This window comes from Macrotis lagotis, chromosome 1 (genome assembly GCF_037893015.1).
Source record: "Macrotis lagotis isolate mMagLag1 chromosome 1, bilby.v1.9.chrom.fasta, whole genome shotgun sequence".
Classification (NCBI taxonomy): domain Eukaryota; kingdom Metazoa; phylum Chordata; class Mammalia; order Peramelemorphia; family Peramelidae; genus Macrotis; species Macrotis lagotis.
This window is the reverse complement of record NC_133658.1, coordinates 685,765,960-685,791,082: the sequence shown is the minus strand read 5'-3', so window position 1 is coordinate 685,791,082 and position 25,123 is coordinate 685,765,960. Positions and strand designations below refer to the sequence as shown.

Here is a 25,123-nt window from a genome sequence, read left to right as displayed (position 1 = left end):
AGTATTGCCTTCAAAATGTAATTTACACAGTCAGAATGTATCAGAGTTGGGGCTGGAACCCAGGACTTCCTGACTCTGAGACCAACTCTTTATGCTTCCTAACTTCATCAAGAAGACCACTTGGGAAGCAGGCCTTTGTATTTTGATTCTTATCATTACCAAATGAAGGTGGGGCAGATAGAATACTGAGAAAATGTATGAGTATGGTTTAGTGATGCATCATCCTTGTTCACAAAGGACAGCATATTTTCTTGCTATTCAGAAGTGGTCAGGAGCTTTTGTATGAAGGGATAGTATAACACATTTATTAAACACCAATTATATGCAAAGAATAAGGCATGCAAAGTAAATTTAGACTAGTGTCTAAGAATTATGTTTCTCTAAGAATCTTATATTCTAGGAAATGTTCAGGAAGAATATAGCTGATAGCTATATATACACACTACACAATACTATATTTTGTTTTGTTTTTAGGTTTTTGCAAGGCAATGGGTTTAAGTGGCTTGCCCAAGGCCACACAGCTAGGTAATTATTAAGTGTCGGAGACCACATTTGAAGTGGTCTATACACTGTGCCACCTAGCTGCCCCTATACAATACTGTATAATATAAATGCATTGGAAAGTTGTAAAACCAGGTACTTCATGAAATCTGAGGAGAAAATTTCTTACTATGCAAGATGATCAGGGAAAAATGTCTAGAATGAGGGCTGTTTGAACTAGGAATAGCAAAGGTTTTGATATTAGTTTATTGACCTGGTTAAATGATGAAGAAGATGTGGATTCTAAATGTCAGGAAGATCTGTAAAAGAAATTATACTAAAAATACTAAGGAAAGAAAGTTGGAACAAAATTTTGTGGTTTTTTTGTTGCTTTTATTTTTGTAGATAGTGGGGATTAAGTGACTTGTCCAAGGTCACACAGCTAGGTAATTATTAAGTGTCTGAGGCTGGATTTAAACTCAGGTCCTCCTGACTCCAGGGCTGGTGCTCTATCCACTGTGCTACCTAGGTGCCCCTAGAATAAAGTTCTTAAAAATGATACAGCCAGAATAATAGAAGCCTTTTTTTTAAAATTTTTGTCTTGCACCTACATTTTATATATGTGTCTTTGTATTATATATGTTGCCGAACTGATTAATCTTTTTAAAATAAAGTAAAATGCAATCCAGTTTTGTTGTGGTTTATTTTAAGACATACTTATTCTTCTCTGTAACTATTTTTGAATTTATCACTGATTTTAAGTGAGAAATTTCTCAAAGCTAAAGAAATCTGCCATTGTAGCATATTAGAATTACAAACAGCAAATATTCATACTTTTCTTTACGTTGTAGATTAAAATTTTATATTTAAAACAGCCAATGGGAATATGTTATGGTTGATATTACAAAAGTAAGGTATACTGCATTTTTGTCAACATTTTTCTTTTTTTTTAGGCCAACTGAACTTGATGCCCTGGTCTTTGGCCATCTTTTCACAATCCTTACCACTCAGTTGACCAATGATGAACTCCGTGAAAAGGTGAAAAATTACAGCAACCTCCTTAATTTCTGTAGAAGAATTGAACAGAACTACTTTGGAGAAAATGGGAAAGGACACATGGCCCTCAGGTTGGCTTAGAGAGACTTATTGAAGGAAAAGTTTAATTCTTAAATTAGGTTTAACTTCATGATTATAATAGTATCAGAATTTTAAAAATGAACACAACTTTCAGAAACCTCCAGATGTATAACAAACCCTTATATATGTATTTTGTAGCCAGTGTACACACTAAACAATTCTGAATTAATGTATTCTAAATTATGTATGTTTATGTTTTGAAACATGTATGTACATTCAAATAAAGCTTTAATAGTGATAGTTTTTTCCCCTAATTACTGTCAATTTTCTGCATGTGAGTTGAAAAAATGATTTATTCTTACCAGGGCAAAGAAAAAAAACAAAACACAGAAGGTATCTTGCTAATTAGATGGTAAAATTGGCCTGGGGGGGGGAGGAATGATCATTTTAAGACTGAATAAAATATACACCTAGAAAATTTGCCTATTTACAGGCTGTATAATTAATGTACTAGTATAACATTTAGAAAAGTAATTTTTATCTGAAATCAGTTATGAAAAGAGATACTTAAGGAAGTGGTTAAAGTACATTTAATTGAAAAAATAAAATCTACTTTGTGACATTTAGATCAGAGGACCATAGATTTAGAGCTGGAAGGGACCACCTATTTTGTTAAGAATTATTCTTAATTATTTTTCCCTCCTTAAAATTACTGACCACAAAAGTAGTAGTATAATTTTAAGAGACCATTTAGTATATATATAGCCTGGATAATAATTGTGAAAGTGATTGAAAGTTATTGTGATCTTTCATATTTTTCTACTTTTTTTTTGTCATATATTTTAGCTTTACCCTTGCCTAAATAAACAAAACACTGGAATGGATTAGGTGGCAACAGTTTTCTTTCCTCCAATAGAAAACATTCTTCTTATTGTTGGGAAATGTTATCATATTAATATTTTCAGGAAGTTCCTATATTTTACTATGTACACTAGGTACATAGTGTGGCTTCTTTTTTACTTTATTCTCATTCCTCCAGCCCCAGTTCCCCCAGAATCACATGCTTTGAAATCTTTATTGAATCTTGATGCCATTTTGCTTAGTCTTTTTCTTTTTAAATCTTTATTTTCTTCCTTCCTTCCTTCCTTCCTTCCTTCCTTCCTTCCTTCCTTCCTTCCTTCCTTCCTTCCTTCCTTTCTTTCTTTCTTTCTTCCTTCCTTCCTTCCTTCCTTCCTTCCTTCCTTCCTTCCTTCCTTCCTTCCTTCCTTCCTTCCTTCCTTCCTTCCTTCTGGTTTTTGTTGTTTTTTTTTTTTGCAAGGCAATGGGGTTAAGTGTCTTGCCCAAGGCCACAGAGCTATGTAATTATTAAGTGTCTGAGTTCAATTTGAACTCAGGTAGTCCTGACTCTAGGGCCAGTGCTCTATCCACTGTGCAACCTAGCCACCCCTCTTCTTTATTTTCTAATCCTCAGTTTCTTTGGTTTTATGCTGTCTTTTCTTTAAGACTTATTTTTCCCTAATTTTGTAAAATATAATCTTTATTCTTTAAAGATTTTTTAATTTTGCCATGTTATTAATTTGATAATCTTATACCTTCTATACGTATTTTTTATATTTTTGACATCTTTTTGGATCATTCAGTATATGGAATATAGGCTTTTTTCTTGATGCTTTTTGAATGGAAAGACATTTTTATCATCATTACAATTTGCTGTCTTCTTAAGAAGACAGAAGGAGACAGTGGAAATTTATTCTAAGTTGAGATTTCTGTGCTTATTTAAGACTTACTATCTATGGATCACTTTAAGTCTTGTTGCTGCCCTTTGTCAAGGTGAATCAGCATCAAGGCAAACTGCATTAGAAAATGGAAAACTTGACATCCCATTATGGTGATTCAGTTTCCTGCCTTTAAATTGGAGCATTTAAAGCCAAGTCACAGTAGCTAAAAATTATCACTGAAAAGTCAGTGCTGCTTGTTTCCGCTATGCTTGCTCACAAAAAAACCCCCAAAAAACTAGATGTGTGTTTGGTTGTTGGTTTTTGTTTTTTTTTCCCTTCCCTGCCAAATGTTTGAGGTTACTCTGAAAACTTTAAAAGGATCATACTGCTCTATTTTGTCAATTTTAATGTGTAATTTTACAGAGTGGCTCATTAAGTTACCAAATAGAACAATAAGGAAAAGAATTATTGTAGTGAAGAGCCACTATATACACAATGTTAATATCCTTTGGATTTCTTAGATGAATGAAATATTTGTTAAGACTTGTACACAGGGGCGGCTAGGTGGTGCAGTAGATAGAGCACCATCCTTGGAGTCAGGAGTACCTGGGTTCAAATCTGACCTCAGACACTTAATAACTACCTATCCGTGTGGCCTTGGGTAAGCCACTTAACCCCATTGCCTTGAAAAATCTTAAAAAAAAAAAAAAAGACTTGTACACAGTGCCTGGTGCATAATAGAGGCTTTTAAAAAAAATAGAGGCTCCTTTGCTTCCTCATTCCCATCCCTCCCTTCTTCCCTTAACTTCCAAAATAACAATTTACTAACTTTTTAACTTTTCTTTCCTAACCTCAACTCTCCCTCCCTCCCATTTGTTCGCTACAAATTATTTCTAAGAGCCTTTTTTTCCTTTAAAAGTCTTGTCTTTAAACTTTTGGATGAGTAGATTTTATTTTTCCATGACTTTTGAGTTGATCAGGACTGGAGGTCAACTCCTAGCTATTAACCTAACTCCTTCATTTTGTAGATTAGCAAACTGTAACTCAGAGAGATTAAGTAGGTATAAACAAAGTCAAATTATTATTAGTTAATATTTCTTTAGAAACTCTAATCTAGTGAAAATAAGATGGGAATATTTTCTATCAAGTTCGTTTATGACTTTGCTCCTGATAATATTGATTGACTGGTGGCTAGTGGAATATTTCTTAGTATGGTAAGCTCCTACTGTTTGTTGAAGAATAGTTAATAAGTAGTTGGTTATTTGAATTCTTTAAGTATTCAATACTAGAAAAAACAAATGGAATGTAAAAATTTTAAAATATTTTAGTTGCATAATATTTTAAAAGTCATAGGCCAGTACATATTCAATTGTTCTCTGGCTTGACTTCTCTGACTTTTCACATATATGTTTGTATATTATGACTTATAAATTATTTATATGGTTTCTCAAATGAAAGGAAATGTTTAATAATATTTAGAATTAATAATACATCATCCTGTTTAAATTCCTGAGTATTTGGATCATTCTTTCCATAGGTTTTGTGTTAAATTGACATTTGAGGCTTTATACTCTTAGTCATTTAGACTGGAACACTTGTTGATTTAACACTTTCTTGTCCCACTAAAGGTGGTCTAGATCTGTTATTCAGTCAGATGAAAATCTTGATATCTCTTAGTCGAAGCTGTCATGCATTTGTGTAATGTAGTTTACTTTCCTTCTGATTGATTGTGTTTGTTTTTTGCTGTCTTTTTTTTTAAAGCTGGAATTAGTTAGCTATAGAATCAAATAGAATCAAAAAATCCATTCTGTTAATGGATAATCTTCTAAGGAGCTGTGTGACTTGAGATAATATAATTTGCCTATGCCAAATCTCTTTATCTATATCTATAAAATATCGATAATATTTGTGACTGAAGTATGTTTGGGAATTGCTATGACTTCCTTCAGGAGGATTGGTATTTTTTTTTTAATTAAAGGTTTTATTTATTTTGAGTTAGACAATTTTCCCCCAATCTTACTTCCCTCCCCCCACCTCCCCCCACAGAAAGCAATTTGTCAGTCTCTACGTTTTTTCCATGCTGTACATTGATCCAAATTGAGTGTGATGAGAGAGCAATCATATTCTTGTGGAAGAAACATAAAGTATAAGAGATAACAAGATCAGACAATAAGATACCTGGGGTTTTTTTTTCCTAAGTTAAAAGAAATAGTCCCTGAACTTTGTTCAAATTCCACGGCTCTTTATCTGGATACAGATGGCACTCTCCATTGCAGACAGCCCCAAATTGTCCCCGATTGTTGCACTGATGAAATAAGTATGTCCATCAAAGTTGATGATCGCCTCTATGTTGCTGTTGGGGTGTACAGTGTTTTTCTGGTTCTGCTCATCTCACTTAGCATCAGTTCATGCAAATCCCTCCAGGTTTTCCTGAATTCCCATCCCTCCTGGTTTCTAATAGAATAATAGTGTTCTATGACATACATATACCACAGTTTGCTAAGCCATTCCCCAATTGAAGGACATTTACTTGATTTAGGATTGGTATTCTTAAAAGTCACAAAAAAGCTTTTTCTGAGAGCAGAGTTATATTTATTACCCATATCTTTTATCATGCTTACCAAAGGGTCAAATATTATTAAAATCAAAATAGTGGTATGTGAACATTTTAAAAAATTTGTAATGAAGAGATAACTGCTAAATACATGTTTTTTATTTGAGCATTAACTGTCATTTTTGAGATGAAAATAAATGATAAAGAATAAAATGTCTTTTACATGATTTCTGAGAAGGATTTTGTGTAATTCATAAAATAATTTAAAACTTTTTCTATAGGTTTTCTATAGGAGAGGTTTGAGCCTCTTGTTACAGGTTAGACCTCAGGAATGCCTTGCTTAATGATTTCATTTTTTACCGAAACCAGCTGCTGAGATAGATTGTTACCGATACAAAGGGTCGCATATACTTTTCCAACTGTTTTTTTTAAACACTTTATGAAGAATACCAGTGGCATTCCTGATGTGTTACAAGGTTTTATAAAATTTGCTTTCACCATGTTACAGAATAACCTCAAAATGATTTTGTTCCACTCTATACAGATGGGTTTAATATTTTTATAGGTTTAATATTTTAATAAGTAAACTTACATCTTCTCTAAGTGGAAGGCAATGTACTTCACCCTAAAGCCATATATAGGATACATTTTTATTTTACTCTGCCAAATTCTGTATCTAGGATGACCCCAAAGCTGTAAAGCATAAACTTGCACAAAGACATTGGGTGGGATCCCTGTACAGGAAAGTGTTGACTGACTGAATATTCTGGTTAAATAGCAAGTTAGCATTTAAATACATAAACACACACACACATGTAGTATATTTATATACATACACCTGCTGCATACACCTGCTATATATCTGATGTGTGTGTAAATAGATAGATAGATAGACAGATAGATAGATAGATAGATAGATAGATAGATAGATAGATAGTGATTGGTAGTGTGGTGTAATATTTAGTCTGTTGGTTTAGTCTTTTGAACATAAGACTGGTTCATATCCTGCCTCTGAAAATAAATGTTTGTGTGCCCATGGGCAAGTCATCCCAAGTGTTATAAGTCTCATTTTCCTCATTTATAAAATGATGAGGTTTGCCTCTGAGGTCCCTTCTAACTTTAAATCTCTGACCCTTCAGTTTGAGGAAAGTACTGGACAAACTGTGACGTATGAATATTTTTCTTCTGTAAGAAAAAACAAATATGGAAAATTCAGAGAAATTAATATGCCTGAGTTATGCACAGCAATCAAAGCCAGGAGGTCAGTATAGACTATAGCTTGCAGTAATGTAAATGAAGGTAACACTATAAGGTAGCTGAACTCTGGTTAAATGCATTGAATCTTGATTCTAAAGGACAACTGATGATTTAGATGTTTCTCTCCTCAGTAGAGAGGTGGGAGAGTATTAACAGATGCAGAATATGATATGAATGCAGATAGAGTTAGTGATAGGTTTTGTGTCATTTGGGCTTTGCTTCACTTGGTTCTAATGGAGGATTTTATTGGGTGGCAGAGAAGATATATTGGCAGAAAATTATAATGCATGATAAAAATGAAAAGTATTCTTACATTTAAACAGGAATGGTTTTATATATTAATTTAATAATGGACATTCAACCAATTATGATATAAACTGTTAAATCCAGTTAACAGAAAGCCAGAAAACTTATTTGCTTTCTTCCTTAATGAAACAATGAAGCTTTCTCAATAGAGTGATTTAAATTATTTTTTGAAACTCTTGAGGAGCACAGAAAATTCTGAAACTAGAAAAATTTATTTTAAATGGTGAGATATTTGTTCTGGCTATTAAGACTTAAAGACTCAATTTTTAGCTTTAATTATCCAGGTTTCTCATAGAGTATGATAATTTTGGTTCTATCCATGAAAAATCACTTAGATGTATTATAATTTAATGATTTGAAATATGTTCTTCAAGGTAGAGTGTACATTAAATAGCAGATTTATGTTATAATTTATTAGAGTTGCAAAAATTAAACATTTTATGTAGGTTTTTAAGTTTAAATAAACCTTAATAACTTGAAATTGTACTAAAATTTTTAGGACACCTTGGATTTGTTTATTCTTAATTTTATATTTCTAAAAACTTTACAGGAATACATTTTAATGGTTTGTTATAATGATGTTCAATCTGTATTAAATGTAGTTCTCATTGTAACCAAATTGACTTTAATGAAATACAGCTTAACACAGTTAAATAGATAGATAGATTGATATAGCTTAAATTTCTTTAAAACCAGAGAAAATTGAAAAGATAAAAAATAAAATGTTAAAGATAATATTTTTTGTTGGTGTGAGTTTGAAAGAAAAAGATAATTTGTTTCATGAATTATCTATATAGTATAATGCTTATAGACACATGATTTGATATAATCATTTTAGCCAATTTAAAATTCATAGTTTCCTTGAATAAAGTAAATCTTTCACTCACGAATATCCTTGTAAATTTTTTTTTTCTACCAAGGACAGAACAATCAGAAAGTCAGCTGAAAATAATACCTTTAGAGCTGGACTCTGAAATCCCAGACAAAATTTAAAGAGTCATTATATGGAGTCTACTATTGGTCTAATGTATTTGAGCATACAAAAGTGAGTTAGATAATTAAGCAGCTTACTGAAAATGAAGATTCTTCCCTCCTATTTAAATTGGGAAAGGATTTCTTTGCATCCTGGAACACTGGTCTAGAGATCAGTTATGTTAGAGTAGAATTGGTTGTCTAACATTTTAAAGTATTTTTGAAGGCAGGCTTATCTTTAATATGACCACATAACTATTTTATTACCTTATAAAACTTTACCTAGTTTTGAGTTCTTAATTTTTTTTTAATGACAAGAACCCTTTTGGGAATCTGGTTTAACCCATGAACTCCTTCACCAGAATATTTATTTGCAAATGAATAAAATGAATAACATTACAAAGGAAACTAAATACATTGAAATGAAGATGTAATTTTTTTCCCATCCAAGCTCATGGACCCATTAGGGACCCCAATCCCTAGACTAAGTTCTGGCTCCTTGATTAGAGAGACATGCATCTGGTACTATGCCATATCATCAATATGAAGTTCAGATTCCATTTTAATTTATGAAAATTTCTTAAAAGATCCTTGACCTATGGGGGGGGGCTTTGTATGGAATTGAAATGAAGGCAGAGCTTTTGAATAGTTGAGAAAGATTGATATTCACCTACTTGCTCTGTTCCTTATTTGGTTAGTTATACAACATTATAGTTATGAAAAACACTGGTTTGAGTGATTTAGTTTTTGTCTAATAAGTTCTGTGGAAGAGCCACAATTCCTCCTGCCTATCCCGTTGTTCTACCTCTCACCACCCCCCATTCTTGATTCTGAACCAGGAAGCTTATAATACAATAACTTATAGTTTCCTGGATTATTGATATCCTCCTATCTGTGTTCTTAGAGGCAAGAAACCAGCCAGACTTTCCTGAAAAGTATCCCAACACAAAACCCTTGTACTAATTTGAACCCTTAAGCGTGGAGAGGAGATGATCTGGAATTACCAGCAGGAGCTTGGTTTAACCCAAATCCTGGGAGCAGTCTTAATAGCCTTGTGGACTCTTCTTCCTTTTTCTTTGACCTGACCATCATCTTGTTGGAAACATTCTAGCTACATCCTTGGTTATATCCTTTTCATATCTTTTCCTAATCGGCTTTGGAGGATCCTAGCCTCTTATTCAAGAATGTGTGACGATTGGACTGCCCCAGTATTCTATAACCCAACCCCTGCCCTCCCCATACTGAGTTGCATGTCTCCAATTAAGTTCCATGGCCTTCCCTTAAGTGCACCAAATAAAAGTCTCTAATACTTTAAGGCAGACTGGCCCATCTCATTTCTCTTGAAGTTCTTTTAAAGCCAGCAGTATACGTGAATAACCAGAAATAACAAGAGTGATAGGTAGAGAATTTAACTTGGAACTTGTGGGACCTGGACATTAAACAAAAAAGCCTGAAGTGATTTGAAATGTACTTAGACCAAGATTTCCTAATGAAAATTCATTATATGACATTCCTCTTGATGCTTAAATTACTTCTTCCAACCTGTGAAGGAAGGAAATTATTGATTATAAATTATAATAGAGATAAGAATTAATTTTTAGTTGAGTTCTCATGCAGTATAGGTATAATAGAGTTAAACTGAGGTTCAGAGAGAAGTAATTTCTAGCATCTTATCTATGCTGCCCTAATATTCCTCCTTCTGGCAATTGAATAATACCTAACAGTGCTGTAGTTAGCTGACTCTGTGTTATAGTATGGAACTTAAAAGTTAGGAATTGAGTTGATTTTGGAGTTCTAGATTCAAGTGACTATAGGTAATTAATTTACTTAATTTTTATTTTACTGAATTTACATTTTTATTTACTATCTCTCAGGATCCCCAGGTAGTTTAAAAAATATTCTATTTTTACATTATCCATTTCTGAAACAAAGAAAAAGTAGTTTACAAAATCATGTCAATTATGTCTGACATATTCCACACCAAGTCCCTATGCTATGAAGGGAGGGAGCTGATTTTCTTTTTTAGGGGCAAGCATGGTTATTATAATTATAGTGTTTAGTTTCTTTTTTGCTGATGTTTTTTCCATTTATTTAAATTGCCAGTGTGTTGTTATTTTACTATTTCCTACTTTATTCTATATCAGTTCATAGAAGTCAGTTTTGCTTCACTGAGTTCTTCATATTTGTTGTTTCTTATAGCACAATAGTATTCCATTACATTTATGGCACAATATTTTATAGCACAATTTATATAGCATTCCTCCAGTCAATAATTGTCTTTGCTGGTCTTTCCCACCATATCCTTTCTTAGTAAACAATGCTTCTTTCCCTCTTGTGGGGGTACCCTTATAAGCCATTGAACCTTTGAATCATCCTCATTTTTTCCTTGACCCCTCTGTAGCCTTTGACACTTTTGATCACTGTTCTTTAAGATGCTTTTCTCTAGGTTTTTGGGACACCATTCTCATGGATTTCTCACCCCTCCTTGTCTCTCTTTTGCTGGATCCTCTTCTAGATCACACCCTCTCTAATCATAGGTGTCCCTCAGGGTTCTGTCCTGGCCCTCTTCTCTTTGCTCTCTATACACTACTTTATATGGTGATTTCATCTTAATTGATTTATACACTAGATTCTGCTTTGATTGTAGTTTCATTCATTATATGTGTATCCTCAGTGCCTTTCACAGTGCCAGATATGTAACAATTGCTTAAGTTCTTTTTGGTTGGTTAATTTATTTCTCATACCATTCTGTCTCATTTTAATCTTCTGTCTCTTCCTATATATGAGTTCCTTCACTGCTACCTGCAAACATTCCCAAATCTCCATTGTTAAAAAAAAATTTTTTAAGTCCCTAGATCCTAAAATTTATTTATTCCTGTCATATCTCTCTTTCTCCCTTCTTAACTAAGTGAAAAATCTAGCTCCAGTCAGTATTGCAGTATTGCCCTCTTTCTCTCTCTCTCTCTCTCTCTTCTAAACCTGCCTGGTTTCTAACCTAAAGTTTCAACTGAAGCCACTTTCTTAATGGCCAAATCACATTCTGTTTATATTGTTTCAAATTTCATTTTTGGAGGCATAGACATTACCTTCCTGCTTCTTCACTTGGCATCACTTCATAATGTTTTTCCTTGTTTCTTTGTATTATGTCCATTACTTTTTTTTATAGCATAGAAAGATTCTATTACATCTGGGTACCACTGTTCATTTGACTTTTCCCTAAACAGTAGGCATCCATTTGTTTCTAATTCTGTTCCCCAAAATATTTTTACTGTTTGTGTGTGTTGTGTGTGTGTGTGTGTGTGTGTGTGTGTGTGTGTGTGTGTGGTGTGGGAATGGATGTGTGCATGTAGGTGCATACGCACATATGTGATCTTTTGTCACTGACCTCCTTGGGACAAATGTCTAGTATAGAATCTTTGTGTGGAATGACAGACATTTTAACCACTTTCTTTGCATAATTCTTCATTCCTTTACACAATTCACATCTCCACCATCAATTAATAATATGTCTGCCTTTCCACAATCTGTCTATTTCCATCTTTCATTATCTTGCTGGTATGCTGATGTGAGTTGAAATCTCTGAGTTATTTTATCTTTCTCTTATCCATAATGATTTGATACATTCTTTCATCTTTTGTCACTCATTTTTTTTTTTATTTTGGTATGTCATTCTATTGTATTCTTTCTTACCCCAAAAGTTGTTACTTCAAAATGTTCACCTTTCTAAAGATGGAGACCTGATATCCCTAACTTAGAAACATTTAAAGTACTGGCAAATACTATTATCAACTCACTCTAATTTGCTTATTTTACACAAAAGTGGTTTTGAATCCCTCTGCAATACTCAGATTCAAAGAAACTTCCTCCTTGGAGGCTATAGAAGTGGAAACAATACCATAATTGCTGTGTACTTTGGGACCATTTAGCTTGTGGATCATTGATTTGACAGACTGTAACTGGTCTTTCATGTAAATATATACTTGGGAGCCTATGAGTATGTGAGCTTGTGACAGTTATTGGTGAAGTAGAACTTAGCTTTTTTAGAATTGCTGTTTATTGTCTTGAGTTTGTTTCCTTTTCTTAAGAGATAAATTCTTCAGTTTTAACACGTGAAGGTTTCAAAATTACTGTTTTTACATTTTTTATGAGATGATAGTAAATGGTTAATTTTTTGTTACTTAAAAGTAGAATTAATGTTCTTATGTAAATTCCTATTCAAATATGGGTAGCTTTATATTAAATTTTATTACCTCAATAATTTGAAACACAAGGGACTAGAAAAAAATGAACTTTGAATTAAACAGATCTATTATTAAAGTAGGAGGCATTAAGTTGTCAGGCAAAATACTTTTCTCAGAATTTTGTGTTCTTTGAATAAAAGTATAGATGGTTTAACAGGGTTGTTCTGTATACATTCTCTTATAAACTGCCATTCCAGCCTCAGGCATTCAGGGTCTTCCAAAATATATCTTTCCCCCATCAAATCTTTTCTTGCCTTATTTTCCACTACTCTTTTACATACATGTATGCAACATAGCTTTCTTTCCTCTCTCCATGTTTTTGCTTAGGCTGTTTCTTCTTGCTATTTCCTGATCAGGAAGTTATCTAAGCCTATCTTTGCTGTGTAGAGTGCACTAGACTCTGGAACTGAGATAACTTAGCACAATTTTCTTTCAGTTAAACTTTTAGCTCTTTTATAAGAGAGTCTTCTCATCTCTACCTCTTGGCATAGTATATTTTCCATGGTGTGTGTGTGTGTGTGTGTGTGTGTGTGTGTGTGTGTGTGTTTGTGTGTGTGTGTGATATATATATATACTTAAAATATGTTTGTTGAATTAAATTTACATGACTGTAAATGAACAAAGTGAATACTATAATCTGATTACCTAACACTGTAGTTTTTAGTCATTCTCTAGGTTTTCTAAGATCTGAGAGGAGAATGAAAAAACAAAACAAAACTAGAGATTCTTAATTCTGCTTTAATAATAATGATAATTTAGGGTTAGATCATGATGAGCAGAATTACAGAAGAGTTTGTATTAAAGAACTTGAAGAGAAAGGTAGAAACTTGTCAGCACAAAACTGAAAACTGTAAAAATTTAGTATCTGCTCAAGATATGATTTGATGCATTCCACAGCAGAAGCACATTATCTTCCATTGAATGACAAGAGAACAAATTCCAATAATGCAAATATGGATCTCAAACTATCCCTTGAGAACTCAGCCAATAAGCTTTAGTGGAAATGGAGAATATCACAGACCGACCAAACTATTACCTACAATTTCCTGGACATTAGATTGATGCTATCATAAGAAATTGCCAAAAATTCATAAAATAAGAAGCTTTTAAAACCTAAAGACATAACAGAAAACATCAATATTGTGAGGATAGGATGAAGTGTAGACATCATCCTCTCTATGTTGGAGTTGTACCAAGGTTCCCTCTAGTTAGCCCATATGAGCTACCATGCAGTAGTCCAAAGAACATGAAAAGAATTATCAGAAAGTGATTTGTCCCAGGACCGTTTCTCCCTGAAATCCATTGAAAAAGGATGAAATAGATTTTTCTGTAAAAATGATAACTTAAATTTTTTTAATATTTTATATACAGTTTCACTTGAATCTTATCATAACCATAAGGTTGCATAGCAGGTATTTAGTAAATGTTTTTTGATTTATTACTCCTTTCTCCAGGGGTAAAGACGAAAACTCAGGCAGAAGGGAGAAAGGCTCATGACAAGGGAACACAGGATTCCAGACTTGGAAACTTCTGAGAGAAGGCATTAAAGCATTGGGTGTAGCCCAGGCAAGACTAACCATCTCTGGGACAACTTCAACAGCCATTCCAGACTCAAACTTGAAGATTGATCCCTCTTGTTAGCTATGTTCCTAGACACTGCAGTCAGGTCCTCAGTAGCATCTTCTTCAAATAAATTCTTAAATGTTTGAATTGATGAAGACCTTGAAAATCAGCTGTCTATTCTCCTTAATTCACAAAAGTGTGGCTAAAGATCATTGACCTCCTATATGCAAAATGGTACTCTGCAATCCATTATTAGCTATGAATAGAAGGGAACTGGAATGGATAGTCCCTGGTGGCAGTTACTTTTTAAAAACTCAATTCTCTGCCCTGTCACAAATAATTGACTCAACCTCCTTAAATATTTTTTGCACAATTCCCTTTTCTCCATTTATATCACCATCATCCTAGTTCAGGCCATCATTGCCTATCACTTAGACTACTTAAAATGGTTCCTAATTGGTCATCTGCCTTAAGACATCTTCCACCTAACTGACAACAATGTCCCAAAATATGTCAATCCTCATTCCTCTCCTCAGAAAGCCCTAGTGGCTTCTTCTTCCAAGGATAAAATGTAAACTTTGCTATTTGGCATTTAAAGCTCTTTACAGCTTGGTTTCAGTCTATGGTAACCATTTGGATCTTATACATTAGTCACCACCTTCACTCATTCTTTGGTGCAGCCAGACTGGCTTCTTGAGGTTTCTCTCTTTGGATGGTCTTCACATGGACCATGTAGGTTCTTTGCCTGTAAAATATCTAATGTTATTAAAATCTCACTGTAACTGCTGCTTTCTACTTAAGACCATTCCTGATTCCTCTTAAGCTACTCCTGTCCCTCTCCCTTGCCCAAAATATTTACTTTGTATTTCAGCTAGGTTGTCCAATAAATAGATCTGGAGTCCAGATAACTTAAGCTGTATGACCTTGGATGAGTCACTTAATCTTTGTCTTTCTTGGTTTTCCCATCTGTAAAATGGAGTTAATAGTACCTGCCTCACAGTGTTTCCCCAGATATCCAAATGAGATATTTGTAAAGCAGTTACAATTATACCTGTCACATATAAGTGCTTAATATATGCTAATTCCCTGTCTATGCATACATGTTGCTTCCCGTTAGAGATCTCAGCTAAGTTTTTTGAGGGCAGAAGTGTTTTTTTTTTTGTTCTATACCTAGAATCTAGCCTGAATATAGAACATAGTAGCTACTAAAAACACATTCATTGATTGGATTGTTCTATCAATAAGCTGTAAATTTTTTTTAAAAAGCTATCCTATCTCCTCTCATCCATCATCTTTTGAAGCTGAATGGTGATTTTCTTTTTGGTTGTCTTCATATCCAGAAGTCTCCATTTCTTTGGTCACCTTGGTGGACTTTTTCCAAGTTTGGTTATATCCATCTTGAGATGCACAGCATGTTCTGGTTGCAGGCTCACACTGTTTTGTCTTATTTCCAATCTTATTAATGATGAAAACTGACATCTCCATAGCATTTTAAAGTTTTCTCATTTGAGCCTCAGAATAGCCCTGTGAGATAAATATTACAGCTATTGACCATCTTCCCATCTGATAGATAAAGAAACTGAAGAAGGTGATATCCAATATTTAGTTGAACTTTTTAGCTGTAATCCTCAAAATGTCCCATGGCAAAAAGAGTTCAGTTAAAGCAATGTCACAGGAGCCTAATCCACTTAATGAAGATGATAATGAATTGGTTCCTTTAAATCTTTGAGTGTGTTTGAATGAAATTACTGCCTTTGTATCACAAGAATCCCCTCTCCATGTTGACCCTAAGACCTACTCTACCCTATTTCCAGTGGTGATGGGTTATTTCTATGTGACATAGAGTTAGATAAGGCTATCTGTCTTTTAGCTCACAGTGCCTCCAAATCTCCAGACCTTTCCATCTGACCTGCAGTTGAATTCTCCTATATGTGTTGTATTAGATGGTAAACTAATTGAGAGCAGAAACTGCTTTTTCTGTTTGTATTCTCAGTCCCTAGGACATACTTGAGACACAGTAAGCACTTAATAAATGTTTTATTCATTTATTTATATTTCCATTATAACTGGAATTTAGTGGAAATATAACCTTCAGATTTTTTTGAGGCAAACAAGTAGCAGCTAACAAATCTGAATACTCCTGTTTTACCTCATTCATCATTTTTAATCTAATATATTAACAAAGCTATATAGTAAATAAGAAATTATAAATTTATAAAAAATTATAAATAGTAAATGAGAAATATTGAGAAGTAAATATTTCCTAGGGGAAAGTATGTTAGTAAGAGAATAAGAAGTAGATTAATTGGCCATTTAGGCCAAAATTCAATTCCAAATTGGTTTTGTTGATGATGTTTGTTCTCAAAGAATACTGACATCAGGGAGATATGGCCATGACAACCAAGTAAATTTTATTTGAATGAGGGGTGAATGTGCTAAGTCACCAGTCTCACTTTCTCCTTCAGAGCCATCTGGGCCAGATATGTATTAGAATGACTGGAGATGGCCCTGGATGCAAGACTTGCCCAAAGTCACACAGCTAATAAGGGTCAAGTGTCCAAGGTCACATTTGAACTCTTGACTCCAGGGCTGGAGCTCTATACATTATAGCATTTGGTGCCACATGGAGGTTCTTTAAATAGTACCCTAGACTTTTAAACAAAATTTTTGACAGTAATACTATTATTCAAAAGTTCACAGGGCAATATAAATGAAATATAAATTAAATTTAACTTAAATTTAATGATCTATACAGATAGATGTATAGATCTAGATAGATCTATATAATGATCTATCATTTCAATAATATATAAGCTTTTCATTTTCATCTTTTTTTCACATTAATTGTTCCAACCTTTTTCATCTGTTTGCATATATATATATATGTTTATCCTTAGTACATTGTTCTCAACTTTCATCCTTAAAGCCTTGAAGGCTATTATTTGGAGTAGAAGTTTAATTGAGGGGCATATTGAGGACCTGAATCCTTCCTGTTCTTTTTAATGCTCAAGTCCCAGTTTGTAATTCTCTTTTCCTTTTTTCTCTTTCTTTTATTTTTCTACCCCATATTAACATGGAAAAATGGTGAGCTTTATTGTCAGTACAGAGATCAGAGATCTTGGAATTTATAACTTAAAAGGAACCCTAGAAATAATTTATTCTAGGACCTGGGATCCATGAACTTCTTTTTAAATATTTTTATATCTATTTCAATACATTTGGTTTCCTTCACAGTCAATCTTACATTTATTTTCTGCATTTAAAAAATATTCAGAGAAGGAATCATAGGCTTCATCAGAATTCCAGAGGGCTCCCTTTCACAAAAAAAAGTTCTAATCCAATTAATTCATTTTACAAGTGAAGGGGGAGGTGGGGGTTGTCAAGATAGTTTCACTATTAGAAGGGGTAAAAGGGAAAAAAGGAGTCTTCCCTTATTCTGATTCTTTCTCCACTTTTAAGTACAGATTCAAACCCCTTTTAAAGTCTGATTATTTCATAGAGTTGCCATTTTTGACTGACTTTGGATTCCTAAAGACTATTGCCATGAGATCAGTGCTGAGCTTTATCCTAATTCCAGGTATATTTTTACCTGTCAGGCTCATGGCTTGTCAGTTTAGACCCTTCATTGGACAATAGTTTTAATTCTGTTTTACAGAGCAGTTTGCACAGTGTTGGCCTCTAATGCTAAATGATAATAATTGAATTGATGGCACCATATGGCTTACTTGCTAGCCACTGTTAACGTACTCATTTTCTTTATGTTCACAGAGAGGGGGTAATTTTGCTGTGGGCTTCAGGACAACTCCATTCTGTATGCATTATTGAGGAAATTATCTTCTCCTTAATGTAGAAGATGGCACTTTTCCCTCTGTGTATCAGGTTACCATCACTACAGTGCTTATATATAGTGATGTTTGTTGTGTTTAATAGAATTAAATGATGTAATGTAGTGGAGAAAGTCTGGAACTAGGGATTAGAAAAGAGATGCATTCCTGTCCTAGCCTTATCATTTCTTAATTTTTATCTTTTTCTACCTCAGTTTCTTCCTCTTTAAAATGGATTAATAATTCCTGCCTTGACTATCTCATTGGGTTCTGTTCAATTCAACAAGCATTTATTAAGTGCAACTTTCTAAATAGTATTGCTATTGCTTGGCTGTGCTTTATTCTGTTTTGTTATTATGGACATGTTATTATGGTTGTCTCTTTTTGAAGATATAAAACTCAGTGTTAGGAGGGAGCAAACCTAACACTGGGGTACCAATGGAAAATGTTTCTGAGATGGGCTTAATGAAGCCTCTTAGGATCAGCTGGACTGCTAGCAAACGCTTCATTTCCTGTGGATTCCTTCTCTTCTAAGCCGAGCAGAGCTCCAGTGGCTCCCATAACAATTATCACCCACTTGTTCTGGAGGATTCAAGTTTTTTTCTTTCTTTTCTTTCTTTCTTTCTTTCTTTCTTTCTTTCTTTCTTTCTTTCTTTTTTGCATTAGTCAGGTTGACGGATTCATGGTATTAATCATGACTGAAGTTGTTATTTATCACCTGCTGGGTGAGAAATAATAATTTTGGCACTAGTGGGGCAGCAGGCCAGAGGTACCAAATTAAGTAAAACATCTAAACACTAGCAAGGATCATTTCTCTGATTAATGAATTGTTACAAAGAAAAAGTGCTACTCATTATCTGGTCCTACCAATACAAAGAGGGACTTGTATTGTAAAAAAAAATAGTAGCAGCTCTCTCTGTCCAATATTTTCTATGCATATCATTCTTCTCTTAATTCTTTATTCTTTCTCCATCTCTGAAGGGATACAATGTCATTTTCACTATTCCTTGTATTTTTTTCTTCCACTCTTAAAGGACAGAAATGGTAAAATTTCCTGCATTTTAAAGCTGTATTAAACAAAATATCTGACTTTGCTAAAGGTATTTGTGCCCTATAAAAAAGATTTTGTGGGGGGGGAGATAAAACTCTAGGTCTTTTACTTAATGCAATGGATGGAGGACAGACCTTAGAGTCAGAAAGAGCTGGGTTTATATCTCCTCTGACTTTTAGAACCTTGAATGACTTTGGGAAACTCACTTGACCTCTCATTTTCCCAGGCAACTCTCTAAGACTATGCATTACTAAGGGAAGAAACCTTTCCCAATCTCCTTAAATTCTAGGGCTTTCCCTTTGAGATTATTCCAGTTCATTCTATTTCTTATTTGTATGTTATCTTCCCCATTCAATGGCGAGTTTCTGAGAGCAGAAACTGTCTTGCTTTTCTTTGTACCCCAGCTCTTACCATAGCATCAAGTGCATAATAAGGGTTTTCACATGAAGTGATAAATATGCTAATTCAATTGCAGGGCTGGACACTTTCTCCTTAAAAAGGCTTAAAATGACCATTAAAATGGTAAAGTTTCTAAGATGATATCTAAGGTATACTTAGATGTCAATGTGTAGTTCCATGCCAATGACCCATGTATTTTTTTTTAATTTCAAAATTACTACCATGGTGGAAGCTATCATTTGAAAAGGAGTAAATAACCCTTTCAAGCAAGGCTAATTTTTTTTTTAAGAATTATTGTATTAGTGGGGCAGCTAGATGGCACAATGGATAGAGCACTGGCCCTGGCGTCAGGAGGACCTGAGTTCAAATCTACCCTCAGATGCTTAATAATTACCTACCTGTGTGACCTTGGGCAAGTCTTAACCCATTGCTTTAAATAAATAAAATAAAAAAAAGAATTATTGTGCTGACTGTTATTTTATGATCTGAATCAATTTTTTAACTTTTATAGCTTCTTTTGAATGAACACTGTTCTAAGTACACAAATGATGCTAAGGAATTGCAAAATATTATAGATTTAGAGCTGGAAACTTTCAGAGGTCATCAAATCCAATCTCCTTAATTTCCCAGATGAGAAAACCAAGACACAGAGAGTGAAGTTATTCACCCAAAGTCCCACAGCTGGCATACTTCTGTATTGGCATATGAATCTAGATTTCCCTCAGGCCATGTCTAGTGCTCTGTCCATGGTACTATTTTCTCTACTGAGTGCTTCTGAATTTGAGAGAGGAAAAAAACAACCAAACTTAGTTCTCTAAAAGATTTGAATCGATGAGTACAGAGAGGTTAATTTATTTTTTTGTATTAATTTTTTGAAGAAAAATAGACAGAAATCACTCAGTGACAAAATATGCATTTAGCAATGCTTATTCATCCAAGCATTCTTCTAAAGAAGGCATTTTTTTTAAATTAAAAAAATACAGTGATTATATACTTCAGGCTTAAAAAGATTTCAGGACCATTTCTATAATACTTTTCCTGTTACTTAAAGTCATAACTATTAAATAATTGATAATATATTTTAATTGTGGGTAGACAATAGTACCTATTTAAATAGCATGGTGAGATTTACTAAAACTCTAGTCATTTTAAAATTATTATCCTCATCTTACCACCGAAGTTGAGAAGTAAAATGACCTATTCTTGGCTAACCAGGCAATAAAACTGACCAGGACCCCATGGAAGGACTACTGACTCCAAGACAATCATTCTTTGTACCATGCCACACTGAATTATGGTTGTCTTATGGGAGTGATCACTGTCCATCTTTTTTTTTTAAAGTGATTTTTTTTATTTATTTATGAAAATGGGGTTAAAAGTGACTTGTCCAAGTTCAAACAGCTAGGCAATTATTAAGTGAGGTCACATTTGAACTCAAGTCCTCCTGACTCCAGGGTTGGTGCTGTATCCACTGCACCACCTAGCTGCCTCCACAGTCCACTCTTTACCTAAATTAACTTAATCTGGCCAAAGAAGAAAATAACATTGAATCAAAACTTGGTTCTTCGGATGTCAGTCCAAGGAAAGCTCAATTTAATGTCAGTTGTTAAATTCATGAGTCCTGATGTGTTTAGCTCCTTTGTCATCTAGACTTCTCTATATAACTATAGAGGATAGAGGCAAAAACACAAAGCAAACTTGATTATATGAAGAAGAATAAAGAATAACTTCAATAATGTTAAATTTTAACAGAAACAACCAGAACCCTTATTTAGGTTTCTAAATACTTCATATTGGAGTTATAATTAAAAACTAAAAAAGTTTCTAAATGTAAAGACCTGAATTATCAAAGTCTCTCACGATGTTTTTTGACTTCACATCCTATAGGGATTGTTGTTGCTGCTGTTCAGTTGTGTCTAATAATTTGTAAACCCCCATTTGGAGTTTTCTTGGCAAAAATAATGGAATGGTTTTGCCATTTCCTTCTCCAGTTCATTTTACTGATAAGGAAATTGAAGTAAACAGGGTTAAGTGAGTTGCCCAGGGTTAGTCAGATTTGGACTTAGGAAGATGAGTTTTCTGATTCTCAAACCCAGTCCTCTATCCACTGAGCCAATACTAGACTTTTGCCTTCAACTATCACAGAACTTTAGAGTATGAAGGGATCTCATATGTCATTTTTCAAGGCCAGCCTGTGCCTAAATGGAAATCTATACACTTGACCCCTGCTTCAAAAAGAAAGAATGCATTATCTCCCAAGGCAGTTTAAAGCTGCCTCTCTGCAACTTTCTGCTTCTAGTTCTGCTCTCTGATGCCAAGCAAAACAAATCCAATTTTTATTCCATATGATGACTATAAATATTTGAAGATATATATTCATATTTATATCATATTTCTATAAGTTTTTCTTTGTGAACTATCTCCAGTTTATTTTGCTGATCCTCATATGGCATGATACACAGACCCATCACCATCCAGTTCACCTTCCTCTGGATGTCCTACAGTTTGTCAATAGTCCTTAAAAGCTTTCATAAAGTATTCACTGTGTGGTCTGACCACACAGTAGAGTTCTGGTGTCCCTCATTCTGGACCTCTATTAATGTACTCTAAGATTGCATTGGTATATTTTTTTTTAGTGGGAGAGGGGGAGGGTAGGGCTTGGGAAAGTCTAATTGTTGCTTTATGTTTAGTGTAAAGCTCTTTTTTCATGACCTGTTGTCTAGTTGTATCTTCCACATGCTGTCCTTGTGCAGTTGATATTTCAAACACAATAAATATAAAGAACAAGCTCAAAATGTAAAAAAAACCACAGAAAGTATTACAGTTAAGGGGCATTAAATAAGCCTTGGAGACAAATATAGTGGAGACAACAGAGGAGGACACAATCAGGAAAGGCTTTTAAGGGCCATTGACAAACTGTAGGACATCCAGAGGAAGGTGAGCTGGATGGTGATGGTCCTTTGCACCATGCCATATGAAGACCAGCAAAATTAACTGGAGATATTTCACAAAGAAAAGAGAAAAGTTAGATTTGAGATATATTATGGATCTAAAATATGGGTAGAATTGGAATAAGTGAAAACAAAAGCACGAGGTTGTAATATATTTTGTGGACAATGAGGAGTCATTCAAGAATTTTGAGTATGACGGAAATGAGATGAGTGGTATTTAAGGAAGATTAATATACTATCAGTGGTTGGATATATTGTAGAGAGTTTAGTATTAGGGAAAACATAAGAAGAGATGGAAGTTGGGGCTGGGATGGTGATATGGTAAAGAAACGGTAGAAGCATTGGAGAGTGAGGAAGATGGATATGTTAAAGATGATTCTGAAGTTTTGATCCTTGATTACAGAAATAGAAAAGTATCGAGAGAGAACTGTCTGAAAGGGCTGGGGGTGTGTGTTGATTTTAAGCATGACAGTCTTAAGCTGACAGTGGGGGTGGCCACCTCGAAATGCCTCCAGAAAAGTCAGAAAACAGACCTTATTTCCATGATGCCAATTCTATATATTTATTTCTTTGACATGACATTTGGTATTTTCTTAAATATTCATGTTCCCAATATTTTTAGGTTACATGACCAACAAAAAATAAAAAGGGGGAAATTTTGGTTCAATTCAGTTCTTATGATCTTATCATCATCTATTTTAAACATACAAATTCAAATTGGCAGGAAAAGCCCCCTTGCGTTTGGTTATCACATCTCACCCCCCCAAATATAAACTCACAAACTCCATGATATTGGCTTTCTATAGTTTTATAATTGTTAGCTTATATATGCTTTCATTTTCATCTTTCTTACCATCATACTGTTAATTGAAGGACATATAGATAATTAGAAGTGGCAAATAAAGATGCATTTCCTTTAACTACCAGTTATTCTCAGGTACTGGAGGGCCCTTCAATTCTAGAAATTAAATTATATTGGGCCACCACCATACTGTCTTGTTGACTTCAGTTTGTTATTCCCTTATCCAAAACTCTAAGTCAACTTAAATTTAAACTCAAGAAGGAAATTTCTTCAGGTTGAGTATAAAGGTCTTTTACTTTATAAACTGACGTTTGCTGCCTTTTAAAATTGTATGCCTTAAGTTGAATTTTCTATGTCTTTCTATATAAAATATTTTGCAAGTGACCAAAGATGACTAATGGTAGAGGACAAGAATGAAATAAATTATATCTCCTCTTTTGTTTCTCCTACTCTTGTCATTAAAAGAGAAGTGGGGGGTAGGGGGGAGCTATATAAGACCATGTGTATTTTATGGGACAATAAATGCATATGTTTCTGATTTGTTTATGCTTAACTCATCAAAATGTGGTTTTCTAAGAGCTATTTGATGTCTCAATACACCCTCTTGGGACTTTCTGTAAAGTTTTTTTCATTCACTCTCTTTGGACTCTCCCAATCTTTATAAAAACAGTCATGTTTTGACAAAATAGATATGAAAAAGTAAAATAATGGAATTTTCTTTAAGTCTTACCTGAAGATTCTAGTGACTTTTTACTGAGTGAAAAAAAAATGTTCTTCCAGTAATTTTTTCAAACCCATCTATTTTAAAGACATACTTTTCTCATATTTTAAAGGATACCTTATAAAAAAATCAGTATGCCTTAAACTTCATAAAATTCAGAGGACAAAGGACATTTGAATATTGTTATTGATGTTGTTTGATTTTGAGAAGAAAAGATGGGGGAAAGTATAGAGTTACCCTCCTTAATTGAATTCAACAAGCCATAAACACCTAATATTACATGTATGTAGTAAGGATAAAAATACCACAAGAGATAAATGGTCCTTCCCATTGAGTTTATGTTTTACTTGATGAGGATACAATATGTACAGTACATAGGTAACTAATTACAAAGTGTGTGTGTGTGTGTACTTTTAATTACAAAATATAGATTTATACACACTTTGAAACTGTTGATGATGTTGAGTGCATCTGACTCATGGTTTACCAGTTCTTTCTCTAGATCATTTTATATATGAGGAAAGTGAGACACACAGGATTAAATGACTTGGCCATGTCATACAACTAATAATTGTCTGAGGACACATTTGAACTCATCTTTCTGACTCCAGAGCTCTATCTGCTGTGCCCCTAGCTGCTCTGTTTTATAATTTGTTTTATATATAATATGTAATTAGGATATGTTATAGAACTAATTATATAACATTCTATATTCTATATTAGGCAACATTTAAAGATTACAAACAATACATATATAGTTACAAATTACATATTTATAGTATATATTTATGTATCAATATACAAAAAAGTATGTATAAAATAATTATAGTCTATAAATGTTTACACATAAATATTAATATATATCAAATCAGAGAAAGCCCTAATAAGTTATTAGACATCTTCACAGAGGAGCTAGAACCTGAGCAGTATTTTAATTCTACCAATCATTTTTGTTTTCATGAGGCTTTGAGTTTTACAATTTTTTTCTCCCTCCCTCCCTTCCCTCCTCCCCTCCCCTCAAGAGAAGGCAATCTGATGTAGCCTTTACATTTGTTTCCATCATATGCATGGATAAAAATCGAATGTGTTGGGAGAAGAAACTGATTCAAAAGGAAGAAAGAAAACATTAACTTTAGCAAAATAATATATTACATAAGACAACTTTTAAAATTGAAGATAATAGCCTTTGGTCTTCGTTTAAATTCCA

At 33.7% G+C, this 25,123-nt stretch overlaps 1 protein-coding gene across 5 annotated transcripts in view; it reads left to right on the top strand.

Moving 5' to 3' along the window:
- The window catches only part of MTX2 (metaxin 2), a 134,130-nt gene that overhangs the window by 81,464 nt on the left and 27,543 nt on the right, over nt 1–25,123 (top strand). For 2 of the 5 annotated variants that reach the window (XM_074215643.1, XM_074215641.1), the window contains one exon: nt 1,434–7,825. In XM_074215643.1, the coding sequence (XP_074071744.1) occupies nt 1,434–1,617 (184 nt within the window). In that variant the 3' untranslated portion in view covers nt 1,618–7,825. Of the gene's footprint in view, nt 1–1,433; nt 7,826–14,059; nt 16,883–25,123 lie in introns of those variants that run through there. The other 3 variants (XM_074215644.1, XM_074215642.1, XM_074215645.1) reach the window with 3 other exon arrangements.